The 23,457-nt window shown below is 45.4% G+C and overlaps 3 protein-coding genes across 15 annotated transcripts in view; 2 read left to right on the top strand and 1 right to left on the bottom strand.

Annotated features, from left to right (window-relative positions):
- Positions 1-4: 4 nt before the first annotated feature.
- On the bottom strand, positions 5-4,403 carry NUDT1 (nudix hydrolase 1). The gene is made up of 3 exons (XM_048961832.1): positions 4,019-4,403; positions 1,122-1,267; positions 5-923 (listed from the first exon to the last, which is right to left on the bottom strand). Exons 1-3 carry the CDS (start codon positions 4,168-4,170, stop codon positions 751-753), a joined length of 471 nt encoding a protein of 156 aa, XP_048817789.1. The 5' UTR covers positions 4,171-4,403; the 3' UTR covers positions 5-750.
- A 36-nt stretch (positions 4,404-4,439) lies between these two features.
- Positions 4,440-6,765, top strand: MRM2 (mitochondrial rRNA methyltransferase 2). Of its 2 annotated transcripts, none has more exons than XM_048961831.1 (3): positions 4,440-4,482; positions 5,247-5,530; positions 5,914-6,765. In XM_048961831.1, the coding sequence occupies exons 1-3, from the start codon at positions 4,463-4,465 to the stop codon at positions 6,336-6,338; spliced, it is 729 nt and encodes a 242-aa protein (XP_048817788.1). In that variant the 5' UTR covers positions 4,440-4,462; the 3' UTR covers positions 6,339-6,765. The 2 variants fall into 2 exon arrangements, with proteins under 2 accessions (XP_048817788.1, XP_048817787.1); XM_048961830.1 differs by having other exon boundaries at positions 5,247-5,536; positions 5,914-6,762.
- Positions 6,766-7,963: 1,198 nt separating this feature from the next.
- MAD1L1 (mitotic arrest deficient 1 like 1) overlaps positions 7,964-23,457 on the top strand; it is a 320,154-nt gene continuing 304,660 nt past the window's right edge. For 7 of the 12 annotated variants that reach the window (XM_048961386.1, XM_048961395.1, XM_048961394.1 and 4 more), the window contains exons 1-9: positions 7,966-8,040; positions 9,076-9,229; positions 10,418-10,558; positions 12,243-12,422; positions 12,735-12,859; positions 13,501-13,582; positions 14,788-14,918; positions 15,880-15,994; positions 17,187-17,248. In XM_048961386.1, coding sequence (XP_048817343.1) covers positions 9,080-9,229; positions 10,418-10,558; positions 12,243-12,422; positions 12,735-12,859; positions 13,501-13,582; positions 14,788-14,918; positions 15,880-15,994; positions 17,187-17,248 — 986 coding nt within the window. In that variant the 5' untranslated portion in view covers positions 7,966-8,040; positions 9,076-9,079. Of the gene's footprint in view, positions 8,041-9,075; positions 9,230-10,417; positions 10,559-12,242; positions 12,423-12,734; positions 12,860-13,500; positions 13,583-14,787; positions 14,919-15,879; positions 15,995-17,186; positions 17,249-23,457 lie in introns of all 12 variants that reach the window. The other 5 variants (XM_048961389.1, XM_048961390.1, XM_048961387.1 and 2 more) reach the window with 3 other exon arrangements.

Consider the following 23,457-nt stretch of genomic DNA (forward strand, 5'->3'; position numbering starts at 1 on the left):
TAGCATGGAGTTGCTGAAAGGTGGGATTTTGTTCAGTGTGTTTCTACCTGTCTGTATATCCAAGCTGACAGCAGGAACTGCACACTGAAGGCAGAGCTCAAACAGGACAGCTCTAGCAGAAGTTGTTTTCTTGACTTGTACAAATTTATGCAAATCTGAGCTGGAGAATCTGGAAGGGAGCTCTACCAGAGCTTTTCCAAGGGCTCTCACAGCACTTACCAAGCCTTGCTTTCTCCTGGGAAATAATGCTGAATATGGAACTGCATAAAAGCTGATACAGAGAAGATGCTCGATAGCTTTTGCTATTAGCCTGAGAGAGACAGCAAACATACTTCTATAAAAGGAAGCAGTCTGCAGAGAAGCCCATCAACCATCCAGAAACCTGGCAGCTGTTTACAATGGGACAACACATGCTTTTGCTGAAAAAACACTTTAATTTTCTAAAAATGTTTTTAGCCATGATGAAAAACCCAAATATATTAACAATATGAGAACTTCCTGTTAGCCCTCCATTTCTTGAGAGTTGTAATCAAGTAACTACTCAGGCATATCATAGGGACTTCACAGCATGGAAATTCTTACTATGTTTATTTCTGCTCTAAGAAATCCCCTTATTTTCTTTACTTCCCTGTGAGCTGGCAGTCAGCCTCTTCTTGCGGGGGAGCTGAGAAAGGAGCCCCCTGGAAGCACTTGTGGTGTCCCAGCCCAATGTGGGCAGCAGCACGTGGAATGAATGCTTCTGCCTTCCTCTTAAACTTCCTCCACTTCTTTCAGGGTGTGTTCCACAATGGTGTCTTGTCCTTGGAACTTAAAGTAGCCACGAAACAACTTTCTCTGAAGCACCAATGGGAACCAAAAGACATCATCTGGCCACATTTGTTTGAACGGCACCTCATCCAGTTGAAACCACTGAGGCTGCATTTCTGTTGAGGGAAAAAACAATTTTGTTTGAAATTTTCTCATGGTATTTTGCCGCCTGGAGTTCCACTGTGTCAACAAACAGCTTTGGGTTACAGCCCTGCTGCCTCCCTCCTCTGGAATTTCTGCAGGAACAGTTCTGCATTTATGTATGAGCAGTGCATTTCAAAAGCAAACACACGTCAGCTCTGTGAGTTACCCACCATCGCTTTCCTTTGGCTCTCCATGAAACTGATCCGCTCGGAAAACGTGAACTTCCATCAGTTCAGAGTTGCCTATAAATTCAAAAGTGATCTGACCCATCTTCTGCAAGGTGTCCACAGTCAGCCCGCTCTCTTCCAGGAGCTCCCTGTACAAAAAACAGGCGTTTTTATAGGAAAGCAAGCAGTGGGAGAACAAAAAGCAGCAGTTAACCTTACACTACGTCCAGAACTCCTCCTGTGCCTGCAACAAAGCAGGGTTCTGGCTCACATCACACTACGTAGCCCACTGGCACCAGACTGGAGCGATGTCAGACTGACTCATGAGTTACCTCAGTGTGCTATAGAGGCCATGGGGAAAGTACTCTGTTAGAGGGGGAGGATTCACCAAGATGACCTGGCAGGGCTTACATTCCATGCAAGAGAATGGTATTTCCTGAGGTTACTTAGAAATGGGCTATCACAAATGTGTTAAGCTGGATGTGGCTTAAGAACTCTGAGAAGAGCTTTGTTTAGACGAGCAGAAGGCTTTGCCAACATCAGGCTAAAGCTTTTAGAACTGTGGTGACATAAATAAGGAACGTGAGAACATCTCTTCTATGCTGCTACAAAAATCGGCCACTTCTGAGGCAAAGCGAAGCTCATGCAAGTAACAGTACGCACTGTGTGACCTCCCAGTTAAAAGCCATATCAAAACCACAAAATAATCATGTAAACCTTCAGTTTCTGCTCCTCAGAAGTACTTTCCGTGTCAGAGAGAGGCTGAGAGACAAGTCTTCTAAGAGCAGTCTGTGAGACTTGCCAAGCAGCCCTTTCCAAGCCCTTACCACGCGTGGCCACTTGAAGCCCTTCAAATCACTTTTTCTTTCTATGCCACACGCTCATGTTGGTTTTTTTTTTTAACCTGCTGCTAAGAGACTTTGAAACTTGTCCTGGTTAGTCTACTCCCTACAAAGGTAAGGGATACTTTGAACTATCTTCAGATAAAGATAATAACTAATGCAGTTGTACATTTGGCAGAAACCCGACAATTTCAAAACAGAAATGATTTTTGAGGCTCCAGCTTTCTCTGACATCAGTTTCATGGATCCCATCCTTCAAAACTGTACTGCAATCTGATGCCTTAGCTAATTCTGGTTGATATTCCCAGAAAATGATGCCAAAAACAGGCAGTTTTCAACCAAGAAAACTAAAAGCCTCGTTTCACAGGCTGTGGTAAAGGTCCAATAAGCACAACGCTGCTGTGGTTTATTCAATAATTTATCTGTGAGCTGTTGGGCTCTGGATATAGTAAACACAAACATTGCAGTGGATAGAAAACTGGAGAAATTGCACTAGCTGACAGCTTTCCTTACAGGATGTGCCACTGAATAGCTGTGAGCGCCCAGGCACCCGTGTGAACATGACGGACTCAGCGGAGCACAGTGATCATTCAGGGCACTCTGTTCTCATTGCAGCTTAATACCTAGCAGTCCAGTGTGTAAAGATTAACTTCAGGTTACACCACTGCCAGCTGAGGCAACCACAGCCTAACAGCTCAAATCCTGCCACAAAGCAGAGCGCTGCAGTGAAGTTTTACTTGGGCTGCACGACACCTCCTGGAGGAGAGCTGAACCCACACCCGTCCCAGGGCCGGCAGCCCCGTGCTGGTGCAGCTCCCAGTCAGGAAGGAGGGCAGCGTGCCCAGCTGGCCCTGTCTCTGGGGTCTGCTTTCTCCTCAGCTGACCTGAGCAGGAGTCAGGGGTATAATTCTGCAATGAGCTCTGAAGAAATGGCTGCAGAGCAGGCTGTGTCATGGTCTGCAGCAGCAGGCGTTGTTTCTGCTGTGTGACATTGCACTGAGATGGCTGGAACATCCACCACCAAGCATCTCGTGGGAATTACAGCTCCAATTTTTAACCCCAAGCTAGCACAGATAAATACATGTGTGGGTTCTAAATTAATCAAGTCATCTCACTCCATGCTCATTGATGACATGAGCAAACGAAGGCCTGATTTAAGTAGTGAGACAGATCTCCCACCCTCAACTCAGAGATGATAAATTGTACGTAGACACGATGTAAGCACCAGCTGCATTAACCTGGTGCTCCGCTGCACACAGACAGAGGCCTCTTCCCCCCTGATGAGCTCACTCACCACACAGCCCCGGCGGTTACACTGACACAGCTGAGGAAACAGTGCAAAAGCTGTTAGGAATCTGTTAAGCAACACTAAACTTCCTGCAGGTGCAAAGGTAAAGTTGGGGATAGATCAAGGAGGTAGCAAAGCACGGCTTTATATCTGCAAAGCTCGTGTAAACAAGAAGGTAGAACCTGCTGTTTCATTTCAGTGACTAAAATGAAGAAAGTCCTGCAGTGAACCATTGCTGTCCAAACCCTGGAATGACAGAATTCTGCTCCTGAATTCAGTGCCTGCATGCAGTGAAACAGTCAGTTTCTATAGTGCTGTTCATGAGGCACCTTCAAGTGAAATTCCTAGTATTCTTCACTAAGCTCTTCTCACAGACTACTAAAAATGTAAGTGGAATTTAGCACCTTTAAGGCAGCAGCAGCCCGCTGCCATAAGCTGCAACGCCGCTATACGGCCAAACGAGAACGGTGCATCTACAGGAACGTCGCAAGAGCCTCTGCTCAATGCTCGAGCAATAGGTGTCAGCGGCTCAGGACGGCGGCAGGGAGGATGCTCGCTAGCTGCAGTTACTCCTGGACTGGAAGACGCTCGGAGGTTTGCAGCAGCCAGGTGACGGGGAGCCGGGATGGTCCGTAACGGCGGTGCTGAGCCGCCTGCGTGCAGGAAGGAGCGCTGCACGGACGTGTGAAGGCGGCACGGCGCTTACGGGGCCGCTACGGATCCCCAGGAGCGCCCGACTCCCTCCGCCCCTCTCCCAGGCCGGGCCTCACCTGCGCGCAGCATCCTCGATGCTCTCTCCCGGCTGCACTTTTCCTCCAAAGCCGTTCCAGAGCCCGGCCCCGAACCCGCGTTTCTTCATGCCCAGAAGGACGCGGGACGGCTGCACCACCAGCACGAGGGTGAAGAGCCTGGAGGCGGACATGGCGCCGCGCCGCGCGGGGCGCCTGAGGGCAGCGCGCGGGCCGAGGAGGCGCGAGGCGCAGCGGAGCCCCTCCGCACAGCACGGGGCGCCTCACGCACCGCCACCCCGTCACAGACCCTCCAGCTCGCCGCTCCCCCTGCTCTCCCTTCACCTTCCCGTATTCCCTCGCTCCCGGCCCTGCCCCAAACACCACGGTTTCCCGTTCTCCCCGCGCCCGGCTCTTCCCGCGCCTCATCGGCCGCGGCTCCGCCCTCAGCTCCGCCCCAGCGCGGGGCGGGAGGCGGCGGCCGCCATGGCGTGGTGGGGGGCGCGGTGCGTGGCGGGGAGCCGGGCTCGGGGTTGCTGTCCCTGCGCCCTGGGAGCTGCGGGGCCCGTCCCTTGGTGACCGGCACCCGTGGCCCGGGGGAACGGCGCGGAGCTGCCAGGGGAGGGGCGGCTGGGGGTCGGGGACGGGCGGTGAGCACGGCCTGAACTGCCGGAGCTCAGGGAGCGCTGGGACGCCGCTGTGAGCCTTAGGGGCTTGGGTGGTACAGCGTGGTTCCGTGATCCAACTGCCTGTAAGAGCACTGCAATTCCCCTTAAGACGATGGATTCTCGGCTTTAGAAGCCTTTCAGGAAGGTGACGTTCAGCCATGCTCACATCTCTGACACGGCGCTTGGGGTCAGTGAGGAGCGTGAGCTGGTGGTGAGGTCGCAGCCCAGCTCTGCTGCTGGCACACAGGCTGTGCAGCCCCGTGGCACGGCCGGCGGACTCGTTAGGGCTTGTTCACAGCACCAGGTGTCCATGTGAACAGAAAACACCTGAGGAGAGCTGCAGAGCTCCAGCAATGAGATCCCCCTTCTTCCCCCTTGGTTCAGGGGGTAACCAGTGAGGTGTTGATCCCCATTACGGCTCTTCTCGTGGTAAGTGGAGCAGGGAACTGAAGAGGCCAGGAATCTCTGAAGTTGTGAGGCTTTTGGTGAGCGTGGTGACAGATGGGAGGAGCCGTGTTCAGGGTGGAAATGAATCAGTACGTGCTTCAGAAACCTGTGCTCTGGCCGTGCACAATCTGACTGTCACCTTTCTCCTTGGGCAGCTGTCAGTGTTTGCTGAGCCTTCCTCTGCAGCGCAGCTGTCTGCACAGCGCAGTGAGGCTCCTGAAGAAGAAAACTGCCGCAGAGAACTGGTGGCTGGAGCGGCAGTTGAGGGATCCCTTCGTCAAGGCAGCGAAACAGCAGCATTACCGTTGCCGGAGTGCCTTCAAGTTACTGGAGATAGATGACAGGCTTCATATTCTCCGCCCGGGACTTTCCGTTCTTGACTGTGGAGCAGCACCTGGTGCTTGGAGTCAGGTTGCTGTAGAGAGGGTCAATGCCTTAGGTACTGGTGAGTGCACATTGTTGGTGTTCGGGATGGGGAGTGGTTTGTGTGTTTTGAGATGCTCATAGTTATAAGGAAAAGCATTATCATGTGTACTGTTGTTGGATTATACTGCCAGCTCTGCAAAAATAAAAAAACAAAAAACCTCCCCAAAACACAATAGGATTGCCTCTTGCCTATCTGATGTAACTGGGTTTTAACATTGTAAGTGCTTTGACTAGTAGCAGACCATATCATTGCATGCAGCAAACCAGTTATGGATGGGCAGGAAGTCTGTGGCAGGCAGTGATAACTTTTTGTTTACTGAATATAACGGAGTTCATGTATATGCAAGTTGTTTTCAAGCACAAGAATTCAATTTGATGTTCATCCTTACAACCTAGATCCTGCTGCCCCTACTGGCTTCGTCCTTGGAGTTGACCTCCTACGGATTGCCCCGCTGGAAGGCGCAGTCTTCTTGTCACAGGCTGACATTACAGACCCAAGCACACAAAGGGCGATTCAGAATCTGCTTCCTGCAAAGAAGGTGGATGTTATCTTGAGCGACATGGCACCGAATGCAACAGGCATTAAAGAGCTGGATCATCAGAAGTTGATCAGTTTGTGTTTAGGCCTTGTGAATCTGTCACAAAGTATTTTAAAGCCAAAAGGGACAATACTGTGTAAATTCTGGGATGGACATGAGTCCCGTGTTCTTCAAAACAAATTGAAGGAGCAGTTCCAAGACGTGAGAACTATAAAGCCTCAGGCCAGCCGGAAGGACTCATCTGAATCTTATTACTTGGCAAGATTGTACAAAGGGAAATGAAAGCTGGGAAATACAGAATATCAAACAGGTGATCAGAGACAGACTGGAAATCTGAACGTGGCATGTGTTTAAAGAAAACTCCCAGCATGAAGATCCCCAGCTTGAACTGTTAGATTGCTGAGAACAACCTCAGGAAATCTGCTGCAATTCTCACAAAGTACATCATGCTTTTCAAATATGAAAATAAAACCAGGGTGCTGCCCCACTGAGTTTATCCACTAATTGCACAAGCAGAGACATCCAATCTAGCTTCACACCTGTGGAGAAAACAGTAGGGAATGGAGAGCAATAATGGAGAGCAATAATCTGAAAGGCAACCTCTGGGGCTGTTGTAATGGAAATGAAAATAAAGCAGTGATTTTATGAGTTCTTAACGTGTGCTTGAAAATCATTGCATTTCTAATGCTGTCAGATTTGAGACTAACCATAAAGGCGCTTGTCAGAACGAGAGGGGCTGGCTGGGGGGGGGGTTGAGCCAATTTATTTCCTCTTCATCTTTCCTAAAAGCTGATGTCATTTATTAGCACACATCAAAACAGCGTTTTTGTGCACGTCAGAATCTGCATTGTCACATGTAGTCTCCAATGCAGACATTTCAAATGTCCGGCTCTGGCCCTGGAGTATTCAGCTGATGGCTTTGCTGCATTTCCTAAAGATACAGCTTACGTTTAGAAATTGCTACTTCCCTGTGCTCATAAATCCAGTGACAGCAGGGCAGCATCGCCACAGCTGAGATAATTCCTGCCTACGTTCTCAGTAACGTTTTATGGCTGACCAGTAATGCTTATTAGGCAAAATGACAAGATTTTCCTAGAGCCCAGACAGGTAGAACTACTGATAAAACCGTGATTGAGTTGCCAGAGTTCAGTTTGCAAAAACAGATTTGGCCACTGCCTTATCTGGAAGCGACGGCTCCTCCATTAAACAGCGCTGCTATCGGGCTGGCTGTGCCAGGAGTTGTAAAAGGGGCTTCCGCATCTTCCTCGTCATAAATATACCATTTCGAATGGCTCGCGGATTTATCAGATGGCAACTACTGTGAACTTTTCATTTCCACACGATTGCCAGCAGGCTCGGCACAGCCCGGCCCGCCACCACACAGCCGCGCCGCGACCCGGGCGGAGCATTACGGTACGAACATGAGCTGCGCGCCTCGTGCCGTCATTACGGCGTGGCGGGCCGCTCTTCTCGCGAGAGGCGGGCGCGAGTTCGCGTGAGATCTCGGCGGCGGGGCGAGGAGGGAGATCCAAGCGGGCAGCGGCGGTGAGTGCGGGTGGAGGGGGAGCGGCGGGGAGGCGGCGTGCAGCGCTGCGCCCGGGGATCCCGCACCGCACTGCCCGCCGCAGCCCGCCTCCGCCCTTTGGCCTCGCCCATGGCTGAAGGCGGCGCTATGGGAGCGAGCGCGGCGGGCAGCGCCGCGTCCCCGTGCTCCCGTCCCGTGAGCGCAGGGCACGGCTGTGCCTCGCTCTGCCGTCTCGCGGACGGAGCCCCTCGCCCCGTGCTGCCCGTCCTTCGGCTGCTCGCGCCGAGGTGGGGTTGAGGGCTGCTGTGGGGCGCTGAACGGAACAAAAATAAAACAAACGGTGGTGTTTTGCAGCAGGGCGTGCCTGACTTGTTTGCTGGTGCTGTCCCTGTTCTCCCCGCGCCCGGTTTGAGATCGGTTTGCTGGAAGCCTGTTGGCAGCGTTGTCTTGTCGTGCGTGGTAATGCAGAGCTTGTTTCTAATAAACGTTTTCGTTTGGGTTTTGAGTGACCTCTTCCCAGCGTGCTTCTGTTGTATCGGCTCCTTGTGATGACGTGAGTCCAAAGAGTGTTATTGCCGTGAGCTGGTGGGCCTGAGGGTCAGCCCTGAGCCTGGGCTGCTGTAAGTCTGTGTGTGTCCCGGTGCCTTTCCTGGCCCAGCCTCCTTTTGTGCTTCTGGCACTTGTAGGGCTTGCAGTTTCAGAGGAATTCACTTAAAGCTTCCCCAGGCATTCTGGGAGCGCCTTGCCAGCCTCTCTGACCTCCAGCTTTGATGCATTTGTGGCCATTTAGTGCTATTGCAAATCTGAAGGAAGATTTTGCAAAAACTTCTACATGAACAAGGAGCTACGTCTCGCTGATGGAAGCGGTCTGTCAGGAGTGAGACGTGTTGAAAGTTACATACCAAAGTGCTGTTTGGAAGCCAGAATCAGGCTGCTTACAAGGCAGAGCTTGCTATCCTTGTGGGGTTTATTCTCTTCCTGCCCCAGCCCTTTTTTTGTTTGGGGGGCAGAGTGAGGAGTTCTTTTTGTGTGATGTGCTGCAGAGCTTCCTGTCCTGTGGTGTTAACTTGTATCCCTGAACCTATCCTGCTTACAGAGGAAGGGAGAGCTCATTTTGGTGTAACTTAAGGCAACTTCTGTTTGTATATTAACTTGCAGAGATTCGGGGGAATGTATCTAAATAAAAGCAAACCACTTTGGTTATAACACCAAGAAGAGGACAGGTTTTTTTTGCCTCAATTCTTCATTCCAGAGATCTACAACTTCTGCCTCAGTTGTGTGGTGTTTTCTGGTTGAGGTGACCCCAGCAGTGGCAGGCAGGTTAGATTCTGTGCCGTGTAAGATGGAAGATGTTGCATTTTGTGCATTTTGTGTCATCTTAGGGCAGATGTGTGTGTGTGTGTGTGTATATATATATATATATATTTTAGTAGAGCATCTGTATACTCCAGATTGCTCTGGATGCTTCACTGATAACTTTTTATGTATTTCCAGAGCTATGGAAGACTTGGAAGGTAATACCACTGTCTTCTCCACCTTGAGATCCTTCAACAACTTCATTTCACAGCGTATGGAGGGGGTGTCCGGGCAGCCTGTGCCGGCATCATCTCAGAGCTCCTTGCAGCTTCAGTACCAGCAGAGGGTGCAGGTGAGGTGTCCTCAGCGTGCTGGTGCCTGCAGCTTCTCTTCTGTATGGCTGTAGCCTCCTTTGCATCTAAGCATTGCATTTCTAAGCATCGGGGTTATTTCATTAAGATATGACCATTCTTTATAAAACTGCTACTCATGCATGCTCAGTAACAGAGATTTGTTTTCTGAGAATGTTCTAGAATCTTTATACTTGTAGTTCCAGTAGGTCGCTTATTTACCTTAAATTTTCCTTGTGTGGAGACATGGAAGAGACTTGCTGTGGCTTCAGTGTGCCAGTCAGCTGGGACTTCTTGTCTGCCTCTCTCTGTCATCTTGACTTTTCCTGCAAGCTGCATTTTGCTCTTATAGCATGTGATAAGTTGACATCTTGCATCGTAAGCTCCATTATGCTGCAATAAAGTTTCTGTATGTTGATATGATTTTTAAGTAGGGCTCTAGATAATAGTATGATATCATTGCCTTTTAGTATAAAACTGCTTTACATTTGAAATATTAAAAGTACTGAAAAAATGTGTGGATTTTTTGTCAGTGGTGCATCTCTGGTTGCACCACCTCCACCAGTGATATAGAATGTACAGTGCTTAGAAGAGAGGTATTGTAATATACCTCTCTTGGTAATATACCTCTCCAATTTAATTGGAATGGCAGCAGTGCCAACCATGTGTGTGTTGTAAAGTAATTTAATCTGAAGTGTCATATTGTAGCGGGTCATAGAAAAAAGAAAACACGTTATTTTGCTCCACACTTACACTTAATGGGTGCCTGATCTCTGCTTATTGGTAGCTGCTGTTAGTCTTATAATGCTTGGGGGTTTTTTTGTAATTCGTAACTTTGTAATTCACTTTTCTTAGATAGAGGAATACATTTTGTCAGATAAAGTACCTCTAGAGATGGAATGAGGAATCCTGCACGAAACTCTAAACTGAAATTCAGAACTTAAATTCGCGTCCTTCCAGCTAATGCTGTTTTGATTCAGGTTCCTGGGCGTGTGGTTGAGCTCTTGGCCTTGGCTTCCTGATCTGCAGCTGGTGTGAGAGGACAAGCACCACAAATGTGGTGACAATTGGCTTTTAGTTTGTGAAATGCTATGCAACTATCAGCTGGATAGTACAGAGCAGGGGGTAGCAGTATTATTGCAGCACTGTTAATGATGCGTGCTGTCTCTTTTCACGTATGAACTGGCCAGTTGGAAGAACAAGCTGGGCAGATCCATTCCAAATCGCAGCTCCTGCAGGTGGAACGGGAGAAGATGCAGATGGAGCTTAGCCACAAACGAGCTCGCATTGAGCTGGAGAAGGCAGCTAACACTAATGCCAGAAACTATGAGGTAAGAAGAACAACCATAGATGGTCTGTTATCGTGGGTCTGAGTTAGAACATGTGTGGTGTTCTGTGTTGGTGTTTTAGTTTGGGTCACGGAAAGGCTTCCGGCTGTTCTCGCGTGCTGCGCTTTGGTTTGCAGTGCTGTGTCTCAGGGTGTGCATACCAGACTCTTTTTGGATGAAACTAAACTAAAAGATGCAGTCCAGGAGCAAGTGCTCTGCGGCTGCTAATGAGCACTCAGTCTGCAGAGCAAGACTTGAGCTCATGTGTAGGGAAGGCTTCTGAGGAGCATATGGTGTGCATGCCTTGTGCTACTTGCTAACGTGCACAAATCCTGTGTGAATGTCAGAGCGTTGTTTGCTCAGTGAGCAGTGATCTGATCACTGGGGTTTGTTAGCATCGTGTTGGAATTGTCATGGGTAGCAGTAACAAAAAGGGATTTGTGCTTTGTTTCTCCTGGAAATATTTAAGTGTTTTTTTCTCCCCAATGTATTTAAACTTCTGCTGGCACAATTGCAAGTATTTCATTTTTGTGACTGTAATTTAATTGGAATGGCAGCAGTGCCAACCATGCACTGTCACACAAGAGAGCTTTCATTGATAAGACTGTGAGCCTCACTCGGGGACTAATAGCTTTTCTTGGTTTCTGACTTTATGCCCATATATGTTTGCTCAGCTTTGTCACTGCAAGTGGCAGTAGAGCTCTGGGTTCTGTATGATAATAAAGGTCTTACATGCAACTGATTATTTAAAATGACTTCTTTTAAGCATGTTTTGTTGTGTTTTAAGAGTGTTGGGTGATGGATTTAGCGTGTGGTTGTGAAATAGTGGGTCAGTGACTCAAGTCTTCGCTCCTGTTGAAGTCAGGTGATACAGGATTAAGCCATGAAGAGTTCAAACTGGAATCTAGCTGAGTCAGTCACAGAAACCCTTGAAATACTAGTGCAGAAAAGGGAGCAGCACTAATCCAGCACTGTGGTAATCACCCTGCTCAGATTCTGTGTTTTTTTGAGTCATGTGAATGAAGGTTTTAGGAAGCTGCTTTGCATAATCCTTACTTACTATGTAAATCCATGTCTCGATTTGCTTTGATTAGCAAAGCAATTTACTACAGATTTTTCAAATAAGCATTAATCAATTTGTGGTAGGAAAAAACTGAGAAGGTGTATGAGAGATTGTCAGAGTGCAAAAAGGTTTGTTGTGTTCATTGATGATACTGTGCGTTTAATTTCGCTTGCTTCTCCATTAAATAACCTCATACAACTGCCAGAAGTTGCAGAGGAAAGTTTGTCTTACTGACCCAACTACCGAGCTCTGAGGTTCTGAAAGTCCACTTGCTATGTGTGGCTGAATTGCAAACCAGAGCATGGAATGTTTCCATCTTTGATCTGCTGTGGAGTTTGCTGTGGAGTCTGTGAGGCCGTGTCTGCATTCCAGGATTCATGCCTCTAACAGAGGGAGCAAGGGTCTGTTTCCTAGCTTTGTTACTGCCAGGAGTTCCTTGGCATTGAGCTGCTGGTCCTGTCCTTGCTAATGGAAGGGTTGAAGGCTATTGGTGTAGGTAACATGGCTTCGTGGTGATGCTGTGGTGACCACAGCAATGAGGAGCAGAGGTGAGGGAGGCAAAAAGAGCTTCACCTTTGTGCTGGTTTTCTACGTCTTTTCATGTTGTTTTTTCTTCTTTGCAAGCGAGAGGCTGACCGTAACCAGGAGCTGCTCACACGCATAAAGCAGTACCAGGAAAGGGAAACAGAAGCTGAAAATAAACTGAAGGAGCAAATGGAGATGAACAAATCCTATAAGAAGAGTATGGAGACAATGAGTAAGAAACTGCAAGAGAAGGAGAGCAAATTAGCTGAAGCTAATGAAGTAAGAACAGAATAACTTTCTTATCCGTTTATAGATTCAGGTGACTTTGCAGTTCTTGTGAATGGAAAATGGCCGTTTTGATTTACAGAAAAAAGAAATATGTTGCTAGATGTCAGATCAACTTTGAATAAAGAATGCAGGAGGTGAGGGAGGAGATATTAAGATGGAAATTGTTCAGGGGCACTGGGGGAGTTGTAGTGTGGATGAGACTGAAGTTACCTACAGTTCATTCTTTGGAATCATTAGTTGGATGTGACTTCTGTGTACTACAATCCATAATCTCCATTTTATTCTTTATTCCCACTAATGCAGACGATCACTATATTAAAAGGGAAAATATCTGAGCTACAATGGAATATAATGAATCAGGAGATGCAGATGACAAGCCAAGACTCGCAGAAGCAAGAGCTGATGGAACAGCTGGATGTTCAACATAAGTAAGCAGAAGATGAATAACTATGAGGAGAAAAAAGCAAACAAAACTTGAGTCTTATGCAGCTGTTGTCACTCAAAAACCTTTCAACGCTGTTTGATTTCCACTCTTCAAAGGGATTCTTTGAACTGGATGTGCAGGTTATAAGTGTTGTTTGAAAGTAGCTCTTAGGAGAATTTTATTTGTACCTTGAGGAAAAAAATACTCAAGTTTAAAATCTCTCTCACTGATGTTTCATGTTCATACTGGAGAGTTAACAGAAGGCAGGTGGGTGGGAAAGGCTGATCTGAATTTTATAGACTGAACAGAAGAAAAATATCAAGCCGTAAATCATAGGTGAGGGGTACTTGACAGATGAGTGTGTTTTTCTTTTGCTTTCCTTGGTTTTCCTTATTTACTGTGTATAAATATTTATTGATTTCAGAATAAAAGAGGCTTGACTTTTTGGAATATTTCTCGAGGTGCATCTTTTCAGTGAAGAAATTGTTTTTTTTTCTCTCTGAATTACAGGAAGATTGAGTGTGAGGTGATCTTATATAACAGTACCAAACACTTTGTTAACAGTATTTGGAAATGTTTGTGTCACATGTGTCTTCTTCTGGTACATGTTTCCTGGGTGCTAAATCTCTTGTTTGTGTCTAATAGGAAATGGCAAGAGGCTACTCAGCAAATCCAGACATTGCAAGCAAGCCAGTCCCTACTGGCAGAATATGAACAGAAGATTAAGGTAAGACACTGGGTTTGTATGAACCTTGTGTTGATTTTCTTTAAAAATTTCTTCAGTGTCAGAGCAGAAGTATTCTGGATGAATGCTCTGTTTGATCTTGAGCCCAGTGCATTAGTATTCTAGAGCAACCTGGTGTGTTGTTTTTTTATTTTCTTTTTTTTTTTTCCCCCTGCTCAAATGCTGGAGAATGAACCTAGCAGCTGTAGTTTCTGCTTCCCAGAAAATCCTTTCTCTGGAGTTGAGGTTAGCTCTTTTCATAAACTACAACTGCTTGCAAAGCTTTCAAAATCACAATAAAATGTAAGCGTAGATTTTTTTATGTCCTTTCAAATTACCTTGTATGTTGGTGTGTCTTTTCCACTTGCTTTTGATCTTCCTGGAGGAGGTAGGGTTGCTTTGCTCTGAGCGGATGCTGGTTATGACTTCATAGCATCATGCAATCACAGAATGCCCTGGGTTGCAAAGGAGCACAATGCTCATCCAGTTCCAACCCCCTGCTGTGTGCAGGTCGCCAACCAGCAGCCCAGGCTGCCCAGAGCCACATCCAGCCTGGCCTTGAATGCCTGCAGGGATGGGGCATCCACAGCCTCCTTGGGCAACCTGTTCCAGTGCCTCACCACCGTCTGTGTGGCAAAACTTCCTCCTAAGGACCTGCTTTGCTTGTAGCTGCTGTAAAGTTGTGCTGAAAGATAGTCTCAGTGCTCATTCTGTGATTGCAAGGAGAGGCTTCCAACTGTAGGCAAATCCGTTAAAAAGAAAGGTGGAAAAACAAGGTATCAAACCACGTTACAGCTCTAAATAAATGTCCCCTACCTCCATAAAAATGTTTGCCATAATGCTGAGATGGGCTCATATCTCTTTTGATTCCTAATTCCTCAGGACTATCCAAATGTCCATCTTTACACTTAGTTAATGGAGGGCTAGAGGACAAGAAAACCTGAATTTTGGCTTAGTATGAAGTTGCTTTATTGACTGAGATTACTTTTTTCTTAGGAACTTAGGGTAAACAGAAGGGTGTAGAGAAGAAGCTAGCCCATGTGTTAGAAATGTAACAAATGTCCTTGTTTTGAGCAGTGGATTTGACCGTGTGATCTACTGAGGCACGTTCTGAGTTTGGTTCCAGTGTTCATAAGTACAGAGGAAATGTAGTTTTTAAGAGTTCCAAGTAAATCATGGCCGTCCTTCTGTCATCTCTTGTCTTCCAGGACCTGGAGCAGAAGTTCTCCCAGCAGGAACACGATGCTGTTATTGTCAAGAACATGAAGACAGAACTGGCCCGTTTCCCAAAAATGGAGCGGGAGCTGCGACAGCTGAGGGAGGAAAATGCATACTACAGGTGAAAGAAGGCCTCGGTTGTTGGGGGTTACCTTCTGTTCTTCTACAGCTCTTACAACTCCACTATGTACACTTCCAAACCCTTCTGTCAGAATTACCAGGTTTACAGTGTGGCAGGTGATACTTTCATATGGGAAACGTTAGAAGAAAGTTGAAATATCTCATGTAAATCCTGAACATGGGTTGATGGTTACCGTGGACAGGGTTTGACAAGGCCTGCTAATCTTCCCTAACACTCTGAAAGCCTCACACAATATGTAGTGATAACTTTGAATAGCAGAATCTATTTATTAAAACCATACTTGGTGCTTAAAGATGGTGATGAACTCTGTACAGGTTTGGGAAAGAAAGAACTGTAAAGAAAGCTGTACATTAAGTAACTAAAATTTAAATAACATTAAATATTACTACATAGTTATTGTTGCTCCTACTCTGATAATCATTTTAAATTGTTTCTCTTGGAATGTTTTCTCACTCTATTTTGTGCACCTGAAGAACCACGCTATCAACAGAAGTGGTTCTTTTCTTTTTTGAAAGAGTTTATCTCACCCTTGCACAGCTCTGTTGAAGTGCAAGCAAGCAGTCTCAATGCTGGCTCAGTCATCATAGACTACAAAAAACCTGCACTGTCTACCACTTGCTGTGTTCCAACCCTGCATTCAGCCAGGCTGAAGATCAGAGTTGGGAGCCTTGCAAGCCTTCATGCTGTTTTGCCAATCGGCAAAGCTGATACAAAACTTCAGGTTGTTTGGACATAATTAGGATGGTGCTTGTAGTGGGAAAACTTCAATTTTTTTTTTTGGTAGCAGCAGCTTTGCAGTGGAGATGATAGAAGGGAGTCAGTTGAATGTCGTAATGTATGCTGTCATATTACTCCCTTGTAATTGCATGTATATGTGGAAGTTTGTGAGAACATACTGACTTGTGTGACTTTTCATTTGCTGCCTGTCTTCTCACCACAGGGAAATGAAAGAAAACAATGGTTTGCTTAAAGAAGAAGTAGAAGGTCTCCAAAGAAAATTGGAACGCTATGAGAAAGTCCAAGCACAGTTAGTGACTGCTGAATTGGAAAATGAGGTGAGGAGCAGAATGGGGTTTCCTTTGTTGCCCAGCCTGTGCTCTAGGCTCTCCCTGCATTGTCTTACGTGAGGCACGTTCGAAGCAGTGAATGTGAACATGGCTTTCACCAACTTAAATGTCAACGTGTGAGAGTGAAGAATAAAAAGCAGCTGAGTCTGTTACAATCTTAGTGTTCTTTTTGGCTTTGCTATTGCATCTTTATTTTGGGGGGTGGGGGAGCATTAAGCCTGTGGTGTTACTGGGCACGTGTATGGTTAGAACCTCAGTACCCCCTTGGATTGCTTCCCATGCACTACCAAGGCCAGAATGTGGTTTCAGTTGAGTAAAGCTGTCTTGTTTTCATCCCACCCTGTGTCAAGCCAAGAGATCAAACTAAATGTATAGACTTACTAAATTGCAGAACTACATTGGTGTCTGGTCAAATTTGGCTCACATGATCTTGTACTGATTGAAAATACAGAAGCTGTAGAAGAAATTGGTGGAGAATTGTGTGCTTCAGCTACTGCAGTGTGAGTGTTGGGAATATAATTTGTTTTCTTCCTCTACAAAGAGTCTCATCTACTAAGGTCTTGTACAGTGGTAGTTGCTCACAGGTGTGGTGTAGCAGAAATGCTAAGTCATGGCTTGAAGAGTGATTGAGCACCTGGTGGGAAGGCAGGGCCAAACCAGGGGAGCTCAGGTGTATGCAATGCAGCTGAGTGACCAGAAGGTGTGGAACCAGGATCCACCCCTTCCCAGTCCTCATTTAAGGGTTGGCAGGGGAGGCAAGGGGAATCTCTCAGGAGATCCCTGCTTACCTGAGGCCTTTGAAGGTAAGAAGCTTTTTTTTCTGTTCTTTCTGTGCCCCCTTTGCTGTTATGGCTGTGTGAATCCTTGCTTGCTGCAGCCCAGGGCTCTGCCATTCTGTTATCTTCGCTGTGCCTTCCATCACGTTATAGCATTACAGCTGGAAAATAAAGTGCTGAAGTAAGATGTGGGTTCCACCCAGAATAACAGGGCTGTGGTGTCTGGGAAAATGATTGTAGCATCTGCAGTATGACAGCCCAGAGGTGCTAGATAAGATAGTGAAATCCATAGACAAAAAAGAGAATACACTGAGTTTGACTGGAGAATTATCAGAAAACTGTGGGGAAACAAGCTGTTGAAATGTTCTGCTGCGTCTCTAACTTTCCTTTGCTTTATGTTTCAGAAACTTCTGGGAAAACTAAAAAGCTGGGAGAAACTGGACCAGAGCACTGGCTTGAATATCAGGTATGAGCTCAATGCATTGGAGGTAAAACTTTTCAAACGCTTTCCTTCCTTTGTTATTTGGGTTCCTCAAGTGTGGTGTGATGCTTTCTTACTATCTTTTTATGTAGAAGCTGTTCTGATACTTATTATTATGTATAAAAAGAGACATAAGATACATCCTGCTATAAAGTATCTTTGGGGACAGAGTTGTTTTTCATTAAGTTAGCTTGACCAGCCTGGATTTAATTGAGTTCTTTGAACTTCTTGCATATTGCTTCACTGGGGTTTAGGTGGATGTTCTCCTAACTTAACAGGAGAAATGGAATAAACTCAGTTTTTTTTAAATTGAAAACAAACAGCTGCCAACTGGTGTTCTGTAAGACAGCCAATCTCTTCATGTACTCCTCTATTTCTGATGTCTGGAGCCTCAAACCTGTTTTTTTAAGGTCTTTGCTATGTATGTATGGGTACTGCTGAATTATGGCCTGAACCTCTGAGCACCTGGAGAAAAGACCTGGTCAGCCACAGGAGCACAAGTGCAAGCAATTCAGCTGTGTGACTGGGAGGGATGCAGCCTGGCTGCACCTCTCTTAGACCTCATTTGAGGGCTGACTGGCACTGGGGAAGGATCTCTGGTTGGAGATCCCTCTTCTGTGGAGTTTTTTCTGTGAGCCCAGGTCTTTGGAGACAGGTGAGCATTCCTCCTTTTCTAACATCCTCTCATTGTGCTGGTCCTTCTGCCAGCACAGCATAATAACTCCATAGTACAATGAAAGACTGGAAGTGGTGAATCTCAGGATCTTTTTCTTCTGCTGCAGAAGTTTCTCTGAATAGGTATGATGTATTTGTGTGGTTCAGCTCTGCTTTATCTTCCCTGAATGTCTGCATTATTATGCTAGAAGTACTGATGCTTCTTGCTTAAGAGCTGTTTTGATATAATTATTGCACAGATCACATTTAATATTGGTTCAAGCTTTGAGCTGCAACATGAACTGCAAAACTTAATTATACCAATTGTTTCTTTATTGCATTCATTACACGTGTCTGAGTTATGCCTGCAGCCTAATAGGGATTATTTGCAAGTAGGAGTGTTTGGGTATGCATGTATGATTTGGGCACGTTACTGCTTCGTGTGACAGACACTTGAGTTCAGCTGAGGAAAGCCCCTGTAGTTCTTGCAGTGTTTTCTGTTTAATGATGATAACGACCCCTTTTCTAGGTGTATGAAGGTAGGTAATGTGCTTAAGATTCTCCTCTTCATTCTGATGAAGATGTGTGTGTTCAGATGGAATTAGAATTGGGTTACATCTCCAATGGCACAGAATGGACAGGACAAGCATGGACCCTTTTCAAAGAACTCGTTCCACCAGACAGTAGAGTAAAAGCTTTTTACTTAGCTCAAGCTGTTAAAGGTTTAATGAGGTAATTTCACAGTGGGAGAGAATTGGAACCAAGTGATTCTGCCTGTTGAAGTCTAGTAACTCCTTCATTTAAAATCAGGATATTTGCTGTTAAGCGTTGGGTTTTTGATTGGGCCACATTGTTTAGCACTATTGGTGGTATCTTCTCATACAGAAAAGGGAATTGCTCTTGAGAAGAATCATCTTTTGCATACAATTGTAGCAAGTAGAACTGGGTGATTATCTCCTCCCACCACTGTTTTTTTCTTTCCTTCCTTTTGCTCTGACATGTTTCACCGTGAACTCTGTTCATTTTCAGCCAGTGTGGTGATGATGAGAGATCACTGTCCTGGTCAGATTCCTCCATTATGCTGCTGGGGAGAGCTTGAGGAGAAGTTAATTGGCTATCTCGTAGAAGAAGAAAACAGGAGCAAGTTGGATGGTTGTCTGAAATAGCCAGTGTGGTGTGTTTGCTAGTAACTGCATGATCAAAGGGAAGGAGTGCATTAGGACTTTTCATGCTTTCTTACCACTTTCTTTAGTACAGAAAATGTAATGGAGTTGCAAAAGCTTGTGGCATTTTAGGAGAGGATGGCTTTTTTGTTTCCTGCAGTACTTCCACAGGACTTATTCTGTGTCTGCTCCCAATGGTTCTGTTCACTGATTGCTGAGTCCCAGCAGGCTTTCTGTCAGATTGGCTTATGATCAGATCTGTGAGTCTAATTTTAAGGCAAAGCACTTGGAAAGAAGATGCAGCTTTTAGGAGTGGAGTGGTGATCCTACTGTTTTAGCTCTTTCAAAGTTGCCAAAAGGAGATGAGTGCTAAGTGTTTTATAGTGCTTCACCTTTGGTTGAAATCATGTTCATTAGCAGTTTTCTCAAATAATTTTATGATTGCCAGTTCTGGATTCTTGTACTTACAGCGAGGGAAGGTACTCAGTTTCTAGTGCTAGAAATCTGGGCTTTTCCCATTGCTCTCAGAAACTGTGGAAATAGTGACAGTTCATCTGTTTTAGCTTTAATGCAGGAGTGTGTTTGCATGCTGTTGTGCAGTGTTTTTCAGCCCTTTTGAATTATACCTGCCTTACCCAAACACGCCATAATTATGAAGCTGCACTGAGCCCAACCAAAAAAGTGATGTGTGCCATACTTACGTGTGGTTCATGTATACACATAATGAAATGTGATCTTTTTTGCTTCCAGTTACGTCCTCTTGATATCTTGATCTTTTTTGCTGCCTGCTTTCCAATGTTCTTTTATCTTGGATGTAACTTTGTTTTGTAGGAACACTTCTGGGTCTCTTTTGTATCAGTCTTGCTTGATATTCCTGCTGTAAGACTCGTGAAAGCAAGGCGTGTTTTGAAATTCCTGCTTTGTGAGTAGAAAGTACTGCTAATTTTTGATCTTAGTCTTTGAGGATGGCTACTGTGGGAGTCTGCTCTTAGGAAAGACTTAACATTGGGAAAACGTGCTGCTTGTTCTCTTTCTCCAGGCTGTGCTGACAGAGTTTGTATTTCTACAAAGTACGATGTTTGTGTAGTTGTTATTGACCATCTTCATCAGCAGAATTTCGACAGACTTGATTATTTTCTTAGAGGTCAGGGATGTTTTCTGTGTGATTTCTTGACTGCCACCTGCAATATGTATTTTAACAGGAAGGTATTACTGGAAGGCTGAGTGTTGGCAGTATGTGAGAAGGCAGGGGGTTTATTTTGATGACAGTGTACACAACCACCCACGAGGTGGCATCCTTTCACCTGCTGCTGTGAAAACTGCTTTCTGTTTCAGGCCAGCAGGCTCAGCCTGGGCTAAAGAAACATCATCTGGGTGTGTTAAGATGCATCAGCTTGTTTAGTGGGAATCTGTCACTGTTATTAAATCTTCTGAAAACTGTTCAGTGCTGCATACGTGCAGTTACTGTCTCAATGTCCAGTGTCTTTGGGTAGTAAGATAGAATGGTATGGAGAAGATTTGAGCATGTTTCTCTAACATACAGAGTCGAGCTTTTCTTTCAACCAACTTTAAGCTTCGTATCTACACAGCATGTTCTTCTTGTTTAATAGAAGCTCTTCACAACCTGACTCTTTTTCCCCACCCAACATTATTGTTCTTGCTTCCTCTCCCTTTTGCAGCACGTAGGAGAGACCAAATACAAAATGAGGATTCTTGTTCCATGAACTTGTTTTAAAAACATGTTTATTCAGAGGCTGTTCTGTGCTGTTCAGAGATTCCAGTCGTGGCCTGGACCTTCCTGAACTGCATCTGATATGGTTATAGTGGAAGACAGACCTTAGGCCCGATGCCTGTGGTGTAAGGCTGACCTGGAGAGACTCGTAGTTTTAATGAAGCATGAGTTTAGGGAGCACCTGTAGTTGTCCTTCACTTTACAAGGATGGATTTAGTTAGCTTCAGTGGCATCACACTGAGCTGCTGTAGCTGTTGTGTGCTTGCTGTCCAGACCTGGAGAGAAGTGCAGATTTGACAGCAATTCAGGCCAGTGTTTAAGGACTGTTTTCACTTAGTGCAGCCTGCCAGCTGCAGACAGCAGGCACTGATCTGCTGACCTGTCGCCTAGAGCCAAAGAAGTGAACCTGTTAATGCTGACCTGGTTTTCTTTCTGAAACATCTGTAGGCTGGCTGGCTGACAGATCCTGGGGACTGGCTTCCTGCAGTGCCTGAGACCAATTAGGGAGAGGAGATAGTGTGAATGTGTCTGCCTTTCCTCTCTAAGAAAGGGTCTAATTAAGTGGCAAGTAATTTGTAATTACACAGGTGCTATGCAGTACGGGTAGTCCTCCTGTGCTCATTCTGCTTTTGGAGTTAGGGGAGGAGAGAAAAGGGAATCAAATTTCTTGATTCTGCATTTAGTGGTGGAGTAGTGCTCTTTCCTGTGAGTAGGAAAGAAGAGAGAATATTGGAGTTCTCCTTTTTGAACTGTGATTAACTATGCTTAGCACTCTCTTCTATCCAAGGCATTGAATATCTTTGCAGTAGTGAATGAAGCTCATAATCTTCTCCTTTCTCAGGAGGTAGTAATTTACCTGTCTCTGAATGTCCATTATGAATAAGTCATTGCTGGCTTAAAAAAAAAACAACTGTTGACAGGTATACAAAGCAGTGCATGCTGAAATAATTTGAATTGCTTTGAATTTGAATATGTGTTTTGGATACTTAATTAACTGGAACCAGTTAAGGCAAGACTGGGGGGTGATTATTGCTGATTCTGGTGAATGGGAGCATGATTGTGTCCTGGCCAAGCTAATACTTATATTGGAGTAGCCTGGTGTTGCCATCTGGTCTTGCATCACCAGGCAGGGATGAATGAGTGCCTTATATTGGCTGTCATTGGACCACTGACCCTGAACTTAAAACACTGATTTCTGGTGTGTGTTTTTTTTTTTTTTTTGGCATTTTGGTTAAGGTTGCATAGTGGTGGATCCACACTTCAGAATTATGTTTCTAATTGAAAATGAGAATTAGTGTGGTATGTGGGAATTGAGATTTTGTGCACATAAGCTTTAGGTAAAAAATTGTTCACAGATCCCAAGTTACATGCTGAAAGCTGCATGACTGCTGCTGACAAGATTCCCAATGTAAAACAAGCTGTTTTGTCACAGTGGGAATCCCTTGGGCACAAGAAAGGGAGATAAACACCACACAGAGGGCAACAAAAGAAACACACACAAAAAAAGTGCTTGCTTTAGAAAATATACAGTTGCAAGTTCTTATGTTATCTTATGGGAGGGGTATCAACTGTTCTCCTCTATGGAGAGGAGATTTATTGTATTTTAGTTATCTTTCAGAAGTTTAATTTTATATCTTGTGCCTTCCACCGAAGATGGAGAACTCGCTCTGGAATGCGGGCTGTTGCATGCAGGTTGCTGATATCCCACAAAGTACCTTAAAGTAAGGATTTGTGCAGGATTCTGCACAGGGATGAATGTGTGAATTTCTCTTGTGCAGTCCTGCCAGGACGGCTCACACTCAGCTTGCAGCAGTTCCTCTGTTTCTGTCTTGAGGGGATTCTGATGTGACTACCTGTGTGAAAACAACATGCTCACCTGGTGTTCTCTGATTCTTGAAGCACTGCAACTGAAAGAGGTGGTTCTGTGTAGGAAAAGGTAATCAAGAAAAGAGAATGGATCAGCTTTCATCCAGATTGGGTACCTGATCACATTTATTGTGTGGCTGTGTAAGTACTTGTGTAGTTCCAGCGCAGGGCAGAGGAAGTGCCATGAGCAGCTGGGGTTGGAAGGGAGGATGAGGATAATCATTGTGTTTATTTGTAACTGAGTGTTACGTGCTTTGCATTTGTAGGACTTGCTATGTGTAAAAGATGAAGGCTTTGCTTTAGAAACACTTCACATTTTTGTGAGGGAGAAGTGCCTGAGCAGTTCTGACGGGGACCTTCGTGTTTGGCAAACAAGGTAGAAGTCTCAAGAGAAAACAAATTGTGGCTGTCTCGCAGTAATGGTTTGTTTACTGAAGCCACCATTCTTTACACAAGGAAATAATGGAGGAGGCTGTTATTTGTTGAATGTGACATGCAGCGTATGTTGGAGTATTGTTATAAGAACTTCTGTTGTTATCCTGTACTGCTAGAATGCACATGTTATTCTTTCTGCAGTGCCTTATGTTTTAGATTTCCTTGATAGAATGCTTTTTGTCTGTGGTAGTGAGAAAATATTCATTTGTCAACTCAAAACCTGAAACTCTAGTTTTCACAGGTAGCTGAGTGTTGTAGGTCTGTTCCTGCCACTTCACTGAAGTGCTGGGCAGTTACCTATTGCATCACTTCCCTGTCCAATGTGAATTTTCTCTAAAAACATT

The sequence above is a fragment of the Lagopus muta genome, chromosome 15 (genome assembly GCF_023343835.1).
Source record: "Lagopus muta isolate bLagMut1 chromosome 15, bLagMut1 primary, whole genome shotgun sequence".
Classification (NCBI taxonomy): domain Eukaryota; kingdom Metazoa; phylum Chordata; class Aves; order Galliformes; family Phasianidae; genus Lagopus; species Lagopus muta.

Coding starts and splice junctions, on each gene's coding strand:
- NUDT1 (XM_048961832.1), bottom strand. CDS start 4,170: ATGTCCGCCTCCAGGCTCTTCACCCTCGTGCTGGTGGTGCAGCCGTCC. Junction 1,268..4,018: donor ATCGAGGATGCTGCGCGCAG/GTGAGGCCCGGC, acceptor TTTTTTGTACAG/GGAGCTCCTGGAAGAGAGCG. Junction 924..1,121: donor AGAGCCAAAGGAAAGCGATG/GTGGGTAACTCA, acceptor TTCCCTCAACAG/AAATGCAGCCTCAGTGGTTT.
- MRM2 (XM_048961830.1), top strand. CDS start 4,463: ATGGCGTGGTGGGGGGCGCG. Junction 4,483..5,246: donor ATGGCGTGGTGGGGGGCGCG/GTGCGTGGCGGG, acceptor CTCCTTGGGCAG/CTGTCAGTGTTTGCTGAGCC. Junction 5,537..5,913: donor GGTCAATGCCTTAGGTACTG/GTGAGTGCACAT, acceptor CTTACAACCTAG/ATCCTGCTGCCCCTACTGGC.